Below are 20,234 nucleotides of genomic sequence, written 5' to 3'. Positions count from 1 at the left end.
TTGAGCTGGAGACCATGTTCATGGACTATCTGGAATACCTTCTTGAGGTGAGCAATGTGTTCCTGGGCCGTTGTGGACCAGATAATGACATTGTCAACGTACACTCGCACCCCCTCGATGCTCTCCATCATCTGCTCCATGATGCGGTGAAATACTTCGGAGGCAAATATGATGCCAAAAGGCACCCGGTTGTAGCAGTAGCGACCGAACAGGATGTTGAACGTGCACAGCTTGCGACTGGATGCGTCCAGTTGTATTTGCCAAAAACCCTTGGAGGTGTCCAGCTTTGTAAAGAATTTGGCATGAGCCACCTCACTGGTCAATGCTTCACGTTTTGGTATCGGTAATGCTTCCGCATGTTGCGGTTTAGATCCTTCGGGTCAATGCAAATGCGAAGCTCCCCTGACGGCTTCTTGACGCAGACCATGGAGCTAACCCAGTCTGTGGGCTCTGTGACCTTCGATGTGATGCCCTGGTCTTGGAGGTCCTGTAATTGCTTCTTCAGATGATCCTTGAGGGGTGCCGGCACCCGGTATGGTGCATGAATTACAGGGGTGGCGTTCGGCTTGAGCAGGATTTTATATCGGTATGGGAGCGTGCCCATTCCATCGAATACGCTGTGGTACTGCGTGATGATGTAATCTATGTCAGCTTGCAAGTTTCCATCAGGCGAGGCCGTCGCCGGTGCCGATGACATGGTGTGGACTCGCTAAACCAGGCTCAGGAGCTTGCAGGCCCGAGCACCGAGCAGGGACGCTCTGTCAGGCCCGACAATTTCAAACCACAGCGTCGCCTTGATCGCCTTATTGGACACCCCTAGTTGACACGAGCCACTGGCAGCTATGGCATTGCCATTGTAGTCAAGGAGCTGGCAGGCCAGTGGAAGAATGCTTGGTCTGACGCGGATGGTGTCGAGATTGGATTTCGAGATGAGGTTCGCCGATGCGCCGGTGTCCAGTTTAAACCGGATGCGAGCCTTGTTAACTGTGAGGACAGCACACCACCCGTCGTCAGGATCCACACTGAGGATCGAGAGGCGCTTTGCCGTCGTGGTGGAAGGCAGCACATGCTTCGTGATGATGCCCACCCGGTATGGGGACTTGAGGCACTCAGCATCAGGGTCTGTTGGGCTGTCAGGGTTGGAATCTGGCACGCCTCCTTGTATTCAGTGGACACTTCTCGCCGCAGCTGGGATCGCTGGCTGCTGGGCGGTGGAGCAGATCTGCAAAGGGCTGTGTAGTGGCCAAGCTTGCCACACTATAGACACCGGCTTCCTTTTGCCGGACATTGCCGCTTTAAGTGGGCGGAGACACAATTCGGACTTGTCATGACGTCGACATCAGCGCGTTCCGTGCGCCACAGCGCATGCGCAGTGCGGTCGATCGACGTAAGCACCTGCGCAGTCGGGTTGTTGGTCTCGTCGTCCACTCGGTCATGGCGCGCATGCGCAGGGACCCGGGAAAAGCGCGCAAGACGCTCAGGCCCTGCATCTGTGCGATGGCCTGCACCGTTCTGCCTCGTGGGAGGCCAGCTTTGCAGTCTCTGCCACCCTGATGTGGGAGTAACGATTCTTAGCATGTTCATGGACAATGCACGTCTCGACAGCGACAGGGGGAGGGTCAACTGTTTGACTTTCAGGAGCTGGCGAAGGGAGTCGGAGTGGACCCCGAAAACGATCTGATCCCAGAACATGGAATCAACCGTCGAGTCATAGTTTCATGACTGCGCTAGGATGCAGAGATGGGTCAAGAAGGACTGAAAAGGTTCATCCTTACACTGAAACCTCTGCTGGAAAACGTACCGTTCAAAGCTCTCATTCTCCTAAATGTCGCAGTGCTGTCGAACTTCAGCAGGACTGTTTTGAACTTCGTTTTGTCTTTGGCTTCAGCGAACGTAAGGGAGTGGTAGATGTGGATGGCGTGGTCCCCTGCTGTAGAGAAAAATAGCGCGATCTTCCTGGCATCCGATGCGGCTTCGAAGTCGGAGGCCTCGATGTATAAGAGGAGATTTTGCTTGAAGGTCTTCCAATTGGCGCTGAGGTTGCTGCAGATGTGGAGCTGCGGAGGAGGCTGGATGTTTTCCAAGTCACCAGATGGCTGCTTGCCGGTCAATGCTGATTCACTTGAGGTAGGTCCGTCAATTTTCAATATAACTCTGGTACCATGATGTGTTAGGCAGGTTGGTTCGATGTGGACTGCACTTAATGCAGTGAGGCTAGAAACAGGCCTCTAACACTGGAGAAGATCCAACATGATTTTATTCAACGATAGAACTAATATACATGTTCAGCTGTGGGTCGATACTATACTGAACTGACTGGAGACCTGGTACTAGCCTGACCACTTACTAGCTATCGCGTGGTGTTTGCACTGGCTAGATCGTGGACTCTGACTGTCTCAGTGGCTGGGTCCAGAGAGAATGGGAAACCTAGTGCCCTCCGGCATTATAGTGGTAGTGTCCTGTCTGGTGATTGGCTGCACTGTGCTGTGTGCTTACTGGTCATCCTGTGTGTCAATCACTGCCTGTCTGCACTTCATTATATGCATGAGTGGATATTATGACAGTTACTAATCTCAAACACTGAACAGGATTTTTACTAATCTCAGACACAGTGAGGAAACAGGATTGTTTCTAATCTCAGACACGGGGAAGTAGGATTGTTACTAATCTCAAACACTGAACAGGATTTTTACTAATCTCAGACACAGTGGGGAAACAAGATTGTTACTAATCTCAAACACCGAACAAGATTGTTACTAATCTCCAACGCGGAACTGGATTGTTACTAATCTGAAACACCAAATCGGCTTGTTACTAATCTCCAGCACGGAATATGATTGTTACTCATGTCAAGGCAAGGGGAAGAGGATTGTTCCTAATCTCAAACACAGAACAGCGATATTGCTGATCTCCAACATGAAACAGGATTGTTATTAATGTTCAACACAGGGCAGCACGGTGGTGCAGTGCGTTAGCCCTGCTGCCTCACGGCGCCGAGGACCCAGGTTCGATCCCGGCTCTGGGTCACTGTCGGTGTGGAGTTTGCACATTCTCCTCGTGTCTGCATGGGTTTCGCCCCCACGACCCAAAAATGTGCAGGGTAGGTGGATTGGCCACACTAAATTGCCCCTTAATTGGAAAAAATGAATTGGGTACTCTAAATTTAAAAAAAGAAAGTTTCAGTGTTAAAAAAAATAAAAAAAAATTATGTTCAACACGGAATAGGATTATTACTAATCTCAGACACAGGGAAGCAGGATTGTTACTAATCAACACGGAGTAGAATTGTTACTAATCTCAGGCACAGGGGAACAGGAGTGTTCCTAATCCCAAACACCGAACAGGGTTGTTGCTGATCTCCAACACGGAACAGGATTGTTACTCATCTCCAAATTGGAACAGGATTGTTCTGATTTCAAAGACGGAAGAAGATTGTTTCTTCTCTTAAACAAAGTGGGAAAAAAAATTGTTATGAAACGGAAACACGCTGAGAACAGGATTGTTATTGATCTGAAAAATGGAGTTAATTATAAAGTTCCCTCATCTGTATGTGCTGAATTTCCAGATTTGCAGTTTGATCCCATGAAATCTGCAACCAACTGAGCCAAAGCTTTTTCTGCAACTGCTACTGAGGGGGCTCCATCAGCAAGTTTAATATTCATTCTGCCATATTATCAACTTAAAGAAGTTTTAATTGAGCAATAACTATTGAAAGATAACTTTACCAATTTATAACTGGTCAGTGGTTGGTGCGAATGAAAATACAATCAACCGGTGGGTTTGTTGCCTCAGTGTTTGTATATTTGTGGAGTTGGAAGTGTTGCCAGTAGCTACAGCGTCAAGTACCAGTAAAATCCAATTCGAAAGTGATCCCTTATTAAATATCCTGAACCAAGTACAATCGTGTTGGAACGTTCCAGTGTCAGATCTATTCATTCTAGTGTGTCAGAGGTTCAAGAGCCAGAGCAATACATTACCAGTGGAATTGGATCCCAGAGCTACCCAGTGTTAGTGTGCTGGAGTCACCTCATTGTAAAGTGACAAAAGGCATCCACTGATGGACACACCCAGTGATAGGGACAGATTGTGTGTGAGAGAACCATCCAATAGTTAGTGCGAATGTGATGCAAGGGGACTGAAGGATAGAGACGGAGCACCGGCGAGATGCAGAGCCAGAGATACCCAGGTGCGACCGTGGCCGAAGTTAGACAAAGGAGAACCAGTGGACATGATTTATTTAGATTTCCAGAAGGCCTTTGACAAGGTGCCACAAAGGAGACTGTTAAATAGGTTAAGAGCCCATGGTGCTAAGGGTAAGATCCTGGCATGGATAGAGGATTGGCTGACTGGCAGAAGGCAGAGAGTGGGGACATGGGGGTCTTTTTCAGGATGGCAGCCAGTGACTAGTGGTGTGCCTCATGGGGTCTGTGCTGGGACCACAACTTTTCACAATATACATTAATGATCTGGAAGAAGGAACTGAAGGCACTGTTGCTAAGTTTGCATATGATACAAAGATCTGTAGAGGGACAGATAGTATTGAGGAAGCAAGGGGGCTGCAGGACTTGGACAAGCTTGGAGATTGGGCAATGAAGTGGCACATGGAATACAATGTGGAAAAGTGTGAGGTTATGCACTTTGGAAGGAGGAATTTAAGCATAGACTATTTTCCAAATGGGGAAATGCTTAGGAAATCAGAAGCACAAAGCGACTTGGGAGTCCTTTTCCCGATTCCCTTCAGGTTAATGTGCAGGTTCAGTTGGCAGTTAAGAAGGCAAATGCAATGTTCGCATTCATGTCAAGAGGGCTAGTATACAAGACCAGGGATGTACTTCTGAGGCTGTATAAGGCTCTGCTCAGACCCCATTTGGAGTATTCTGAGCAGTTTTGCGCTCCATATCTAAGGAAGAATGTGTTGGCCTTGGAAAGGGTCCAGAGGAGGTTCACAAGAATAATCCCTGGAATGAAGAGCTTGTCGTATGAGGAACGTTTGAGGACTCTGGGTCTGTACTCGTTAGCGTTTAGAAGGATGAGAGGGGATCTTATTGAAACTTACAAGGTACTGCGAGGCCTGGATGCGAGTGAACGTGGAGAGGATGTTTTTACTTGTGGGAAAAACTAGAACCAGAGGACACCATCTCAGACTAAAGGGATAATCCTTTAAAACAGCGATGAGGAGGAATTTCTTCAGCCAGAGGGTGGAGAATCTGTAGAGCTCTGTCGCAGAAGGCTGTGGAGGCCAAATCACTGAGTGTCTTTAAGACAGAGATAGGTAGGTACTTGATTAATAAGGGGATCAGGGGTTATGGGGAGAAGGCAGGAGAATGAGGATGAGAAAATATCAGCCATGATTGAATGGCGGAGCAGACTCATTGGGCCGAGTGGCCTAATTCTGCTCCGATGTCTTATGGTCATATGGTCTTCTAATTCCTGGGCCTGCCAGTGATAAGTTGGCAGAGTGATCCAGTGCCAGAGGGTTCCAGTGACGGAATGATGCAGTGGCAGAGAGATTCAGTGCCAGCAGGTTGACTGCCAGAAGGTTCCAGTGACAGAAGGATACAGTGTCAGAGATATCCAGTGACTTAGATATCAGTGACAGAGGGTTCCAGTGACAGAGCTATCCAGTGTCAGAGATATCCAGTGACAGAGGGTTCCAGTGACAGAACTATCCAGTGACAGAGTATCACGTTGCAGAGATATCAGTGACAGAGGATTCCAGTGACATCCAGCGCCAGAGGTATCAGTGACAGATATCCACGGTAGTGCGACCCAATACTAATGTAACCCACTGTCAATGTGGCACAGATCGGGTGGTCGCGTGACGGAGGGATCGCGTGCCAGGGGGTTCCAACCAGTGCCAGTGAGCTCGCGTGCCAGGGGGTTCCAACCAGTGCCAGTGAGCTCGCGTGCCAGGGGGTTCCAGCCAGTGCCAGTGAGCTCGCGTGCCGGGCGGGGGGGAACTCCGGAGCGGCGGCTGGTCGGCCCGCTCTCCTCCTGTCGCCGGGAGTTGGGGCCCAGGCTATCGGTCGGCCACCCGCCGGGGACTGCGGCAACTCGGAGCCCGGGAGCCGGTGAGTCGCGGCGGGGAACCGGGAGGGAGACCCGGGGCTTCAACATCCGCCCCCGACCCTCCGCCCTGGACGCACCGCTGCCCGCACCCGTCTAGGCCGCAGCCCAGGGGCTCGAGTTGCAGCGTCGCCGGGGCGGCCGCTGACCCGGGCGGGAGGGTGAGGACCTGACCAGAAACTTCCCCCTTTCAGCAGCCCCACTAACCCCAAACTGCCCCCAAATCCCCACTAACCCCAAACTGCCCCCAAATCCCCACTAACCCCAAACTGCCCCCAAATCCCCACTAACACCAAACTGCCCCCAAATCCCCACTAACCCCAAACTGCCCCCAAATCCCCACTAACCCCAAACTGCCCCCAAATCCCCACAAAGCCCAAACTGCCCCCAAATCCCCACTAACACCAAACTGCCCCCAAATCCCCACTAACCCCAAACTGCCCCCAAATCCCCACAAACCCCAAACTGCCCCCAAATCCCCACTAACCCCAAACTGCCCCCAAATCCCCACTAACACCAAACTGCCCCCAAATCCCCACTAACCCCAAACTGCCCCCAAATCCTCACTAACCCCAAACTGCCCCCAAATCCCCACTAACCCCAAACTGCCCCCAAATCCCCACTCACCCCAAACTGCCCCCAAATCCCCACTAACCCCAAACTGCCCCCAAATCCCCACTAACCCCAAACTGCCCCCAAATCCTCACTAACCCCAAACTGCCCCCAAATCCCCACTAACCCCAAACTGCCCCCAAATCCCCACAAACCCCAAACTGCCCACAAATCCCCACAAACCCCAAACTGCCCCCAAATCCCCACTAACCCCAAACTGCCCCCAAATCCCCACTAACCCCAAACTGCCCCAAATCCCCACTAACCCCAAACTGCCCCCAAATCCCCACTAACCCCAAACTGCCCTAAAAATCCCCACTAACCCCAAACTGCCCCCAAATCCCCACTAACACCAAACTGCCCCCAAATCCCCACTAACCCGAAACTGCCCCCAAATCCCCACTAACCCCAAACTGCCCCCAAATCCCCACTAACCCCAAACTGCCCCCAAATCCCCACAAAGCCCAAACTGCCCCCAAATCCCCACTAACACCAAACTGCCCCCAAATCCCCACTAACCCCAAACTGCCCCCAAATCCCCACAAACCCCAAACTGCCCCCAAATCCCCACTAACCCCAAACTGCCCCCAAATCCCCACAAACCCCAAACTGCCCCCAAATCCCCACTAACACCAAACTGCTCCCCAAACCCCAAACTGCCCCCAAATCCCCACTAACCCCAAACTGCCCCAAATCCCCACTAACCCCAAACTGCCCCAAATCCCCACTAACCCCAAACTGCCCCAAATCCCCACTAACCCCAAACTCTGGCCCCCCTAATCCTTAAAAACACCCCCAAAAATTCAACTTAAATCCTAACCCCCCCTTCACTCCGAAAACCCCACTCCCCAAAACACAACCCCTAACCCCACACCCTCAAACTGCCCCTCTCCCAAAACACAACCCCTAACCCCACACCCTCAAACTGCCCCTCTCCCAAAACGCAACCCCTAACCCCACACCCTCAAACTGCCCCTCTCCCAAAACACAGCCCCTAACCCCACACCCTCAAACTGCCCCATCCCAAAACACAACCCCTAACCCCACACACTCAAACTGCCCCACTCCCAAAACACACCCCCTAACCCCACACCCTCAAACTGCCCCATCCCAAAGCACAACCCCTAACCTCACACCTTCAAACTGCCCCAATCCCAAAACATCCCCAAAACACAACCCATAACCCCACACCCTCAAACTGCCCCAAACCCAAAACATCCCCAAAACGCAACCCCTAACTCCACATCCTCAACTGCCCCATCCCAAAACATTCCCAGAACACAACCCCTAACCCCACACCCTCAAACTGCTCCATCCCAAAACATCCCCAAAATACAACCCCTAACCCCACACCCTCAAACTGCCCCAATCCCAAACATCCCCAAAGCACAACCCCTAACCCCACACCCCCAAAATGCCCAATCCCAAAACATCCCCAAAACACAACCCCTAACTCCACACCATCAAACTGCCCAATCCCAAAACACAATCCCTAACCCCACACCCTCAAACTGCCCAATCCCAAAACATCCCCAAAACATAACCCCTAACCCCACACCCTCAAACTATCCCAATCTGAAAACATCCCAACACCCAACTCTCCAAAACATCCCCAAACTTCAACCCACACTCTACAAAACACCCAGCCCTTACTCCACCCCTAACCACCCCCAAACATCGAACTCCTAGCACGGAACTCTGAACTACCTCAATCCCAAAATACCCCCGAAATCTCATCTTGAAGCTCCTTTGCCAAAAACACTAACCTCACACCTTCCAACTCCCTCACCTGTCTCCAGAATCTAACCCTCATCCTAACCTGAAACCCCAAACTCCCACAACCGCTCCCCCCCCCCCCATCCGCACTCAAAAACTGCAGCCTCTATCTCCACACCCAATTGTAAAAGCACCCCCAATATTCAACTTAAACCCGTCATTTCAAAAACTCAGGTTTCAAACCCCGCGCACCAGAAATCCAATTATTACCTCAGCCAAACTCCCACCAAAACTCCACTCTAAAAACTGTAACCTCACGGCCTAAATCCTGCCAATCTCAAAACATCACCAAATCATAAACCCAATTCAAAACATCCCCAAAAATCCAACCACAATCCCAAACCCCAATTCAAAAACTCTAGTCCAGTCCTGAACCCCTAACACCACCCGAGCAGCCCCTAACTCATGGCGGCATGGCAGCACAGTGGTTAGCACTGTTGCTTCACAGCTCCAGATCCCAGGTGCGATTCCCGGCTTGGGTCACTGCATGCGGAGTCTGCACGTTCTTCCCGTGTCTGTGTGGGTTTCCTCCGGGTGCTCCACTTTCTTCCCACAGTCCAAAGATGTGCAGGTTAGCTGGCCATGCTAAATTGCCCTTAGTGTCCAAAAGGTTTTGGTGATGTTACTAGGTTACAGAGATCAAGTGGAGGTGTGGGCTTCAATAGGGTGCTCTTTCCAAGGGCTGGTGCAGCCTCGATGGGCCGACTGGTCTCCTTCTGCACTGTAAATTCTCCGATCTATGATAACCCAAAAATTCTGTCAAACCTCCAGCCAAACATTCCCAAATCTAACCCTAACCCATTAGCACTGTGACTTCACAGCACCAGGGTCCCAGGTTTGCTTCACGGCTGGATCACTGTCTGTGCAGAGTCTGCACGTTCTCCCATGTCTGCGTGGGTTTCCTCCGGGTGCTCCGGTTTCCTCCCACAAGTCCTGAAAGACACGGGGCGTGATTCTCCGCTCCACACGTGGCGTGGGAGAATCGCGGGAGGGCCCCCCGACAAAATTCACGCGCCCCCGGCGATTTCCCCCCCCGCTCGGAAGAATCGTCGCTCGCCATTTTTCACGGCGCACGGCAATTCTCCGACCCGGATGGGTCGAGCGGCCTGCCGTTCGCGGCCGTTTCACGCCGGCGGCAAACACACCTGGTCGCTGCCGTCGTGAAACGGGAGTGAGAAGCCCGTTTGGGTCTTGTAGGTGGCCTAGAAAGGAAAGAGCACCACGACTGTGCTCAGGAGGGGATAGGCCCGATGATCGGTGGGCACCAATCGTCGGGCCGGCGTCCAAATCGGACGCACTATTTCCCCTCCGCTGCCCCGCGAGATCAAGCCACCACGTCTTGCGGGGCGGCTTAGGGGAAAGACGGCCACCGCGCATGTGCGGGTTCGTGCCGTCAGCGTCATGACGTCAGCCGCTCAAGCGCGGGTTGGAGCCGGCAAACCTGCGCACGCGTGGCTGACGTCATTAGGCGAGCCGGCAGCGCCATTCCCGGTGCGACGCCCCCGCGGCCGAGATTTACGGAGCACCGCTCCTAGCCCCACCGGGAGGGGAGAATAGGGGGCGAGGAGCAGCCTCCGAGGCCGTCGTGAAACTTGGCCGAGTTCACGACAGCCCTCCCGATTTTTCCCGGGAGCGGAGTATTCCGCCCATGCAGTTCGGTAATTTGGACATTCTGAATTCTCCCTCTGTGTACCCGAACAGGCGCCGGACTGTGGCGACTAGGGGCTTTTCGCAGTAACTTCATTGCAATGTTAATATAAGCCGACTTGTGACAATAATGATTATTTTTATTATTAAACCCACTTCAAATCCCCAAGCCCAAATTTTCTAGCCCGTCCAAAAAAAACAAATTCAAGTCCTAATTTAACCCCCCGATTGCCGCCAATGGCCCATCCCTAACCATGACCAGTCAATTCCTCCACCACCTTAAAACTCAATCCCAAACCCCCAAAATTATAACCTCCCACAAACCTTTCAGAACCCCCCCCCCGAATGAGCTCTGAGTGTGCCCATTGAGCTGCCGTGCACTGAATCGGTTACATCCCTTTCCTCTGGTTGGGGGGATGAGGAGGGTGCAATGTTTTACCCAGGGGTAAGGCTTTTCCTACGCGGAGTGAGTTTACAGTTAAACCCTTTGTGTTGTCGGGCAAACGAGTGGGTTGTGTTCAGTTTGGTCCCCTCCGAAAAGGGGGACATACTTGCGTTGGAAACATTCAGAGAAGATTCACTCGGCTGATTCCTGGGATGAAGGGGTTGTGTATGAGGAAAAGTTGCACAGGCCAGGTTGCCACTTCGAAGGATCAGTGACAATCTTATTGAAACATACGATATTCTGTGGGGGCTGGACAGGGTAGATGCTGAGAATATGTTTCCTCTCGTTGGGCGGGGTGTGGGGGGGATAGAATCGAACTAGGGAGCACAGTTTAAAAATAAGGGGTCTCCCATTTAAGACGGAGATGAGGAGGAATTTAATCTCTCAGAGGGACGTTTGTCTTTGCAATTCTGTTCCCCAGTGAATCGTGGAAGTCAAGTCATTGAACATATTCAAGGCTATGTTGGACAGCTTTTTAATTAGCACAGATTATGGGGGCAGAAAGGAAGGTGGAGCTGAGTCCAAGATCAGATCTTATTGAATGGCGGATCAGGCTCAAGGGCCGAATGGACCACTCCTGCTCCAGTCTTGCTGAAACTATGCAAGGCACCAGTTAGACTACAGCTGGAATACTATGAACAGTTTTGGTATCCTTTCCTTGGGAAAGATATACTGGCTTTGGAGGCAGTCCAGAGAAGGTTGATCTCGGGTATGGAGGGATTTTCTTATGAGGCGAGGTCGTGTAGGTTGGACCTGTATTCAATGGAGTTTAGAAGAATGAGAGGCAGCCTTATTGAAACATATAGAATACTCCGGGGGCTTGACAGGGTAGATGCTGAGAGGATGTTTCCCCTTGTGGGAGAATCCATGACCAAAGGGCATAATCTCAAGAGTAAGGGATCGCCTATTTAAGACGGAGATGTGGAGAAATTTCTTCTCTCTGAGGGTAGTGAATCTGTGGAATTCTTTACTGCAGGGAGCTGTGGAGGCTGAGATAGACTGATTTTTAATTAGAGAAACAATCGAGGCTTATGGGGATAAGGGGGAAAGTGGAGGTGAGGATTACATCAGATCAGTCATGATCTCATTGAATAGCGGAGCATACTTGATGGGCCGGATGGCCTACTTCTGCTCCGAAGCCTCATGTTCGTCTTATTTGTTATGTAAACACAGCTGGAAGATTCGGTCTATGTTGGATGTTGACTGATGCAAGTTTCCGTGTTAATGTTTCCTTCTGCAGTTCATGCTGCCCAGTCATGGCGTCTGACGATGTGGTGAGATTCCACTTCCCCAACCACGAGGTGACCATTCTGAAGAAGATGAACCAGCTGCGGATGGACGAGCGTTTCTGCGACGTGACCATCGTGGCGGATCAGCTGCGGTTCCCCGGGCACCGGGTGGTGCTGGCGGCCTGCTCGCCCTTCCTGCGTGACCAGTTCCACATGAACCCCTCGCAGGAGGTGCAGGTCTTCCCCATGACTGGCGCCCAGATCGTGCTGCGGCTCCTGCTCTCCTGCTACACCGGCACGCTGGAGTTCCCCTTCAACGACATCCTGGACTACCTGACGGCGGCCAGCTGCCTCCAGATGGAGCACGTGGTGGAAAAGTGCCGGCAGTCGTTGTCGCCGTGCATCGGGCCTCGCGTGCCGCCAGCTGAGGGGGCCGAGGATCGGCCCTGCACGCCGCAGATCGCCACTTCCTCGGAGCGGGCACCTGATGCAGAGAGGTTGGCATCTTGGGAGATGGGGGCGGCAGATGAGAAGGGTCTGAGGAGGACGACGGCGGACGACGTGGTGAAGTTGGAGTCGGAGCAGAGGGAGGATTTTGGTGGGGCCGAGGACATCTGCATCCACAAGGTTGAATCATTGGCTGACTGTATGGAAGGGTGCCCGGTGCCGGTGAGCAAAAGGCCGCCGGCAGGTGGCGGAACGGAGACCGCCAATGGCCTTGAACCCGACCCGGGCATCCACTCGACTGTGGGGGGTGGTGCGGGGGGCTTCACCGACAGCAACGCCCCCTATGACATGTCAGAGGTGATGATCTCGGACGAGTTCCAGGAGGAGGACTACGAGAGCTCAGCCAGCGAGGATTGCCGCAGCAGCGGCTTCACCGGAACCTTCTACCGGCCGGGCGAGGAGCCACCGCCTCCCCCCGCATCCCTCTCTGGCCTAGGGCAGGGTGCCAAGGAGGGCGAGTCGCCCCGGAGCCCAGGCCTCTGCTCCGAGTGCGGCGCTCCCTTTGAGCACCGCGAGCACCTGGCCGCCCACATGGTGGTCCACAAGCTCTACATGTGCCTGCTGTGCGGCAAGGTCTTCAAGAAGAACGCTCGGCTGGCCCAGCACATCAACGTGCACACCGGCTTCAAGCCGTACTGCTGCGCCATCTGCGGCCGCACCTTCACGCAGAAGCGCTCGCTCAAGGACCACATGAATGTGCACAATGGCGACTCGCCCCATTGCTGCAACTACTGCGACATGCGCTTCACCCACTACAGCACCCTGCGGGTCCATCTGCGTGACCAACACGGCAAGACCACCACCCGCAACATGGAGAACAAGCCCGCCGAAATCAGCCTGGTGGTGCCTTAGCAGTCGATCTTTCCTCCTGCACCCCCTTCTCCCCTCAACACCCTCACCGCCGATTCCCCCTCCCCCTGGATCCCACCACCTCCCCACAAATGAAGCACCGTGTTTAGACAACTTCGCAGTAGAGCCACCAAACTAACGCCACAAAATTACATCCCAGCCCATCTTTTCAATCAATGGACTGTCTCCCGAACTCGCCCTCTCTCCACGTTCTTCTCTGTTCTGTCTCGACCGTCTGGAGTTTTGAACCGATCGCCTGTCTTCTCACCATTGCCCAGTTTTTTTTTGTATGTCCGCGTGACAGGAATCACCTCTTTTATGTAATCTATATTTTTATTCCAAAAAAAATAATTTGTGATTTTAAAACAAAGCAGCAGAAATCTTGTTTTTTAACATTTCAGTAGCGCGGTTATTAAGTGCCTGGCGGACAATGGGGACTGCTCCCCTCAGAGTGCTATTTATTTCCCCAAGGGCTTTACAGATAGTCTCTTCTGTTCTTGGGGCAGGTAGTTGCTCCAAAATCTCACTCAAAGACGCACACACTTGACTGCTGAGTCATCTAGTTTGCATGAGAAGGCAAAGTGGTTTCCTGTCGTCTCCCTCGCAACTTTCGCCTCCATTGTGGCTTGTAATCGATGTTAAAAGAACCACTGACTGCCCTTTAGGGAGAGGGGGAACAGGGTGCAGCCACATCTATCACAATACAAGTACCCTCCCCCTGCTGGAATATGAGGAGGCTATTCAACCCCTTGTGCCTATAGATCTGTGCGATTTTATTCCATAATCCTGAGTACCTTTGACTAACAAAAATCGGCCAATCTCCGTTTCTAAATCAACAATTGATCCAGCGTCATTTGCCAGTTGTGGAAGAGCAATCCAAACTTCCACCACCCCTTTGTGTGCACAAATCTTCACTATTTTTTTGGACTGCTCCATAGTTCCAGACGGGAGATTTAAAGGGGATTTGAGGAAAACCTTTTTCCACCCGGAGGGTGGTGGGAAAATGGAACTCACTGCCTGAAAAGGTGGCAAGGGCAGCAACCCTCACAACATTTAAGAAGCAATTAGATGAGCACTTGAAACACCACAGCATTTGAGGCTGCAGGGCCAAGTGCTGGATTAGAGCAGATAGGTGCTTGATGGCTGGCACAGACTCTGTGATCCGCACGGCCTCGTCACGTGCTGTTAAAAACGCTTCGGACTCCCTCAGCCAGCAGAAAGAGTTTCTTTCCACCCCCATCCTGCTCCCTTTCATATCTTGAATACCTAGCCAAAATCACCCTTCACCGTCTAAATTCCAGGGAATACAACCTTCGTTTGTAACACAGCCTTCCAAGTCCAGGTATATTCTGGTAAAGATATCCTGCCCTCCCTTCAAGGTAGTCATATCCTTCTTCGGGTGAGGTGCCCTGAACTGCTCACAGCGCCCCAAGTGAATGATCCAGGGCTTTGTTCAGCTGAAGTGTGATTTCCACCCTCCTGTGTTCCGTATGATACTCTCTATGTAAAGGCCACTCGATATAGGATTTTTGGTGATCAGCTGTGAGAGTTCGTGACATTTTAATGATCTACGTACTCGCACTTCCAAGTTTCCTTGGACCTCCACTGCCTTTCACCCTTTAGCGATGGGAAGTAAATGCTGACCTTGCCAGTGACGGCCACATCCCACGAGCGAATGAAAAAGAAAACAAAGTGTAGATATCTGACCAAGGCTCTGTCCAAACTGAAGTATAATTTCCTCTTTGCATTCCTGCCCTCCGGCGGTGGAAGCCATCCTTTCGCCTCTTTCAGTTTGGAGATTTTTTTTTTCATACCTACCTGGTGGTTTTGAATGATTTGCCTACTGGACCCCAGAATCTCCATCCCCTTTTCTCCTTGATTTGCTTCACTGCGTGAATTTTTCTTTGCTTTGCCCTCTGAGGCGGGTGACCACATGTTGAATTGCGCTGGACTTGTTTTGCCCACACGTCATCTGCCGGCATTTCCAGTCGTCCCTTACCTCCACGTGCCTGACTTGCTCTCCCTTCCAATTTTGCTGTCATCTGCACATCGGGATTTACAACAACGGGAGTGTTGTGTCCAAATTGGGCTCATCACACTTTTGGACAGATATGGAGCCTTTGGAGAGGGTGGAGAAAAGATTGATGAGGCTCGTTCCAGGGATGAGGGTCTTCAGGTTAAAAAAAATAATAATTTACAGGATGAGGACATCGCTGGCTAGGCCAGCATTTAGTGCCCATCTCTGGTAATTCCAATGATAGTCTATGGTGAAGGAATAAATTTGAAATTTATCTTTTTCCTTTGGTAGTTTATTCTCAGACCAGCTCAGTATAGTAATTTCCTGCTTCCCCACCCCCAATTGTTCCAGCTGTGCCCATTTATCCTCTTTGAACCTCAGTCAATGATCATCACCTATCTTTCGCAATGTAATTGCCAAAGGGTGCAATTGCTGCTATATTGACCACCCCCAATTGCCCTTGAGGAGGTGGTGGTGAGCCACCTTTTTGAATCACCGCTGTCCCGTGTGTAGGTACACCCACAGTGCTGTTAGGGAGTGGGTTCCAGGATTTTGACCCTGCAACAGTGAAGGAACGGCCAATATATTTCCAAGTCGAGTTGGTGGTGTTCCCAGATATCTGCTGCCCTTGTTCTTCTCAATGGTAGTGGCCATGGGTTTGGGAGGTGCTGTCTAAGGCGTTGTAGTGAGTGTCTGCTGCATCTTATAGATGGTACACGTGGCTGCTACTGTGCATTGGTGGTGGAGCAACTGAATGCTTGTGGATGGGACACCAATCAAGTGGGGCCGCTTTAACCTGGATAGAGTTGATTTTCTTGAGTGTTGGAGCTGCTCTCACCCAGGCAAATGGGGAGCATTCCATCACACTCCTAACTTGTGCCTTGTAGATGGTGACAGGCTTTGGCGAGTCAGGAGCTGAATGACTTTTCTCCGGATTCCTAGCCTCTGATCAGCTGTCCATAGAATCCCTACAGTGCAGAAGGAGGTCATTCGGCCCATCAAGTCTGAAAGAGCCACCCACTCACCCCCCCCCCCTCCCCATCCTCGTATCACCTTGCATTGATCATGGCCGCAACAGTTAAATGACTCGTCCAGTTCAGAATCTGGTCAAATGAATGGAGATTACGAAGCTGGGACTACTGTTTTTCTTGGGAGAAGAGAATGCTGAGAGGAGATTTGATGAAGGTGTTCATAATCATGATGCCTCTGGATAGAGCAGATAGGGTAAACGTCCCGTTGGTGGAAGGGTCAAGAAACAGGGCACCAATTTATTTTTGAGGAAAATGAAGAAAAATGTCTGGGGGGTGCAGGGGTAATGCAGATTCAATCAGTGTTCAAAAGAGAATTGCATTATTGTCCAACGAGGAAAAGAATTGCAGTAAAAGGCAGGGGAATACCACACTTGCAGAGGGTTGGCACAGTAATGGGCAGAATGGCCTCCCTCTGTGCTGTACCAATTCTATGGTTCAACTCTTCATCCAAGTCTTGCCATATGGCAAAGAGTTTGTGCCCCAGAACAGTTTCTGGGAAGACCATTTGCTACATCCTGTCAATCTGTCCGTTAATCTCACTCTACCTCCAATTCCATGTCTTGTAATTTTCCAGGATGATCCCTGAGCAGAAAGGTTTTAAATCCCCTCTGCAAGTCCATTTGGCCAACATCCATCGGCATTAATTCCCTCACTGTTGGAAGCAGTTCAGAGACCTTAGTAAGGTCCTTTTACTAATACCTGGAATGGGTGGGTTGGCCTTTGAGGAAAGGTTGGACAGGCTAGGCCCGTTTCCACTGGAGTTTGGAAGAGCAAGCGATGACTTGATTATAAACTTTTAAGATCCTGTGGGGTATTGACAGAGTGGAAGTGGAGAGGATGTTTCCCCTTGTGGGAGAATCTAGACCTTGGGTCGCTGTTTAAAAATAAAGGATCACCCATTTAAAATGGAGATGATCTCTCGCTATAAGGCAATTTTTAAAAAACGTTGAGTCCAAATATTTTTAATGCAGATGTGGATGGATTCTCGGCGGTCGTGGGGGTGATAGGTTATCTGGGTTAGGCGGGATGCAGATTTGAAGTTGCTATAAGATAAGCCACAATCTTATTAAATGGCGGTGCAGGATCGAGGGGCTGAATGGCTGACTCCTGCTCCTTGTTTGTATGTTTGTATCTACCTTATTACTGATCCCTCAAATTGAACTTGATTAGTCGGACATGACTTATCCTTAACCTGACCATTTCATATTCATTCAATACTGAAAACACGGGCGGCACGGTGGCACAGTGGTTAGCATTGCTGCCTACAGCGCTGAGGACCCGGGTTCGAATCCCGGCCCTGGGTCACTGTCCGTGAGGAGTTTGCACATTCTCCCCGTGTCTGCGTGGGTTTCGCCCCCACAACCCAAAGATGTGCAGGGTAGGTGGATTGGCTACGCTAAATTGCCCCTTAATTGAAAAAATAATTGGGTACGCTAAATTTATAATAATTTTTTTTTTAAATACTGAAATCACTTCATAGAGAGATGCAATGAGTGGGAGGGACTGTGGTAACAGAAGAAAAATTGTAATGGAGGGGAAGGTTGTAATCATAGAATTCCTACATTGCAGGAGGAGGCCAGTCAACCCATCGAATCTGCACCAAAAGAGCATCCTACCTCGGCCCACTTCCCCACCCTATCCCCGTAACCCCATAATCCCACCTAACCTGCACGTCTTTCTACATTGAGGGGCAATTTAGCATGGCCCATGCACCTAATCTTTGGGCTGTGGGAGGAAACTGGAGCACCCGGAGGAAATTCACGCAGACACTGGGAGAACTTGCAAACTTGACACAGTCACCCAAGGTTGGAATAGAATCCTGGTCCCTGGCGCTGTAATGGTGCGATTATAATAGAGGAAGAGGTTGTACTGTAAGGTGGTTGTGACATGAGATTCACCATTGTAAGCCCAATATCATAGGACTGTAGTTATGACACTCGTTAGCACTCAAGAGGCCAGCAGTAATGAGTTGGAATTGTGAGTTCACCGTCTCATCATTGCAGTTGGAGATTAATTCACTAAATCTGGAATGAAGGACTGGTCTCAGTAATGGCAGTGGTGACACCAGAATGTTGTAAAAATCCTTTTAGTAATGTCCTTCAGGGGAGTGTATCTACCATTCTTACCCAGTCTGGTCTACGTGACTCCAGACCTATATGTGGGTTGATTCTTAACTGTCCCTCTGAAATGGTCAAACAATGCACTCGGTACCACTTTCCCGGGGTGCTCAGGAATGGGCAATGAATGGCACTGTTGCTAGTAATGCCTATTTCTGGAAATGAGCAAAAAAACATAATTGGCATCCATTGCTCGCCTTGTGCAATCAGTGTTTGGGAAATGATGCACTTTCCCGTAACTTGTTATTTTTTTTTTTACTTTGTGGACATAGGGTCCATGCACAGGAAGAAATTTGCCTCATTAATCAACAGATGTCAAACTGCATATTCTCAAACTAATCATTTTATGGGAAACCTGAAGAGAAATCCTCTGCAGGAGGGGGTATTATGTGGAAGGATAATGTATGAACTTTCCTTCAGTTCTGAAACATATCCCCAACAAAGGGCTCAACATCTCCAGGTTTGTTTCTGACTCCTTGTTTATCCTGCAGTTAATGAACAACCTAAAAGTTAAATAGCCCCTGTCCTCGCAGTCAAGATTCAGTGTCACGTACCACCGATGGAAGCCAGTGGCCACTTTTCTTCTCTCCGGGATTCAGGAATGAAGCCGTTTGTGTTCTTCGTCCTCTACCTTGCTTTCCTGATGGGTGCTCAAGGTAAGTGAGGCTTTGCACAAAATCTGGCCACGATTGGCAACTTGAGGGCCTTCTTTTCCTGAATCTACACCGTGCTGAAGGTGGCCAGCTATCTTTGGAATTAACTGGCCGTGGCCTTATTCAATCTTAACACTATCGCTGTCCCTTAACGAGATTTTTGCATTTATCCCGCGCATTTTATGACCACAGGTGATCTCCGCAACCCTTTGAGAAGTGTTCTCTGTCTTAAAAAAATAAATTTAGAGTACCCAATTATTTCTTTTTTCCAATTAAGCGGCAATTTAGCGTGGCCAATCCACCTTACCTGCACATCTTTGGGTTGTGGGGGTGAGACCCACGCAGTCACGGGAAGAATGTGCAAACTCCATATGGACAGTGACCCAGGGCTGGGATTCGAACCGGGTCCTCAGCACCGTAGGCAGCAGTGCTAACCACTGTGCCACGTGCCACCCCAGGAAGTGTTCTCTGTTGTAAGGTAGTCAATATGTGCAGAGGAAGCAGAAAATAAGGGAAATGACCATGTCCACTGTTGAGGATTAAGTGTCAGGAAACTGAATAGCGCCATGAGATCTTTTAGGTCTACCTGAGAGGGTTTAATATCTCACCTGAAAGAGAACACCTCTGACAGTGTAGCATTCCTCCGTACTGCACTCGTAGTGTCAGCCTAGATTATGGCTCAAGTCTCTGGGTGGAGGGGGGGGGGGAGGATTTGAACTCAGGACCTTTTGACTTGGAGGCGACAGTGCTGTGGGAACGAAAATAAGTCAGCTGAGAGAAGTCTTGCCGAAACCATCAGACATTCCTTTGCCCAATGTCTGAGCTATTTCAAAGAAACTGGTCACACCAATATCTCCGTCTAGAGAAAGGGACAATTTCAAAATTTCCTCCCCGTCAAATCCTTCTGTCCTCTTCTCTCGCCCTTCCTCTACACCTCCTCGCTCATTCTCTCGCTCTCTCCCTGTCCCCTACACCTCCCATTCACTCTTTCATTCTGTACCCCTTTTCTCGCCCTCGCCTTCCCACTTGTCCCCAAACCTCTCACTATCACATCCCTCCCCTTCCTACCTTTTTCCCTAGCCCTCACTCCCCCTCCTCTCACTCTCTTTCCTTCTTTCCCCCCTCGTCTCTCTTTATCCCCTCTCTGTACTCGGTGCTATTCCCTCTTTCCCTCCATCTCTCACTCTTGGTCTCTCTCCCCCCTCCTCTGCTCCATTTTCCCCTTCTGCTCCCTCTCCAACACTGCTCTCCTTCTCCTCATCCTTCGAAGACCCCACTCGCCCCT

General features: G+C 50.6%; 2 protein-coding genes across 6 annotated transcripts in view; both read left to right on the top strand.

Annotated features, from left to right (window-relative positions):
* The first annotated feature begins 5,648 nt into the window (after nt 1–5,648).
* On the top strand, nt 5,649–13,495 carry LOC119976307 (zinc finger and BTB domain-containing protein 12-like). 4 transcript variants are annotated; one of them, XM_038816747.1, is made up of 2 exons: nt 5,649–5,737; nt 11,787–13,495. In XM_038816747.1, exon 2 carries the CDS (start codon nt 11,803–11,805, stop codon nt 13,132–13,134), a length of 1,332 nt encoding a protein of 443 aa, XP_038672675.1. In that variant the 5' UTR covers nt 5,649–5,737; nt 11,787–11,802; the 3' UTR covers nt 13,135–13,495. The 4 variants fall into 4 exon arrangements, with proteins under 4 accessions (XP_038672675.1, XP_038672673.1, XP_038672674.1 ...); XM_038816745.1 differs by lacking the exon at nt 5,649–5,737 and adding an exon at nt 5,844–6,071 and having other exon boundaries at nt 11,787–13,494; XM_038816746.1 differs by lacking the exon at nt 5,649–5,737 and adding an exon at nt 6,081–6,227.
* Nucleotides 13,496–18,741: 5,246 nt separating this feature from the next.
* LOC119976391 (complement factor B-like) overlaps nt 18,742–20,234 on the top strand; it is a 109,570-nt gene continuing 108,077 nt past the window's right edge. For both annotated transcript variants that reach the window (XM_038816904.1, XM_038816903.1), the window contains exon 1: nt 18,742–18,952. In XM_038816904.1, coding sequence (XP_038672832.1) covers nt 18,856–18,952 — 97 coding nt within the window. In that variant the 5' untranslated portion in view covers nt 18,742–18,855. The remainder of the gene's footprint in view (nt 18,953–20,234) is intronic.

Source organism: Scyliorhinus canicula, chromosome 13 (assembly GCF_902713615.1).
Source record: "Scyliorhinus canicula chromosome 13, sScyCan1.1, whole genome shotgun sequence".
Lineage (NCBI taxonomy): Eukaryota > Metazoa > Chordata > Chondrichthyes > Carcharhiniformes > Scyliorhinidae > Scyliorhinus > Scyliorhinus canicula.
Note: the sequence above shows the minus strand (reverse complement) of the source record. Positions and strands in the feature narration are given on the sequence as shown.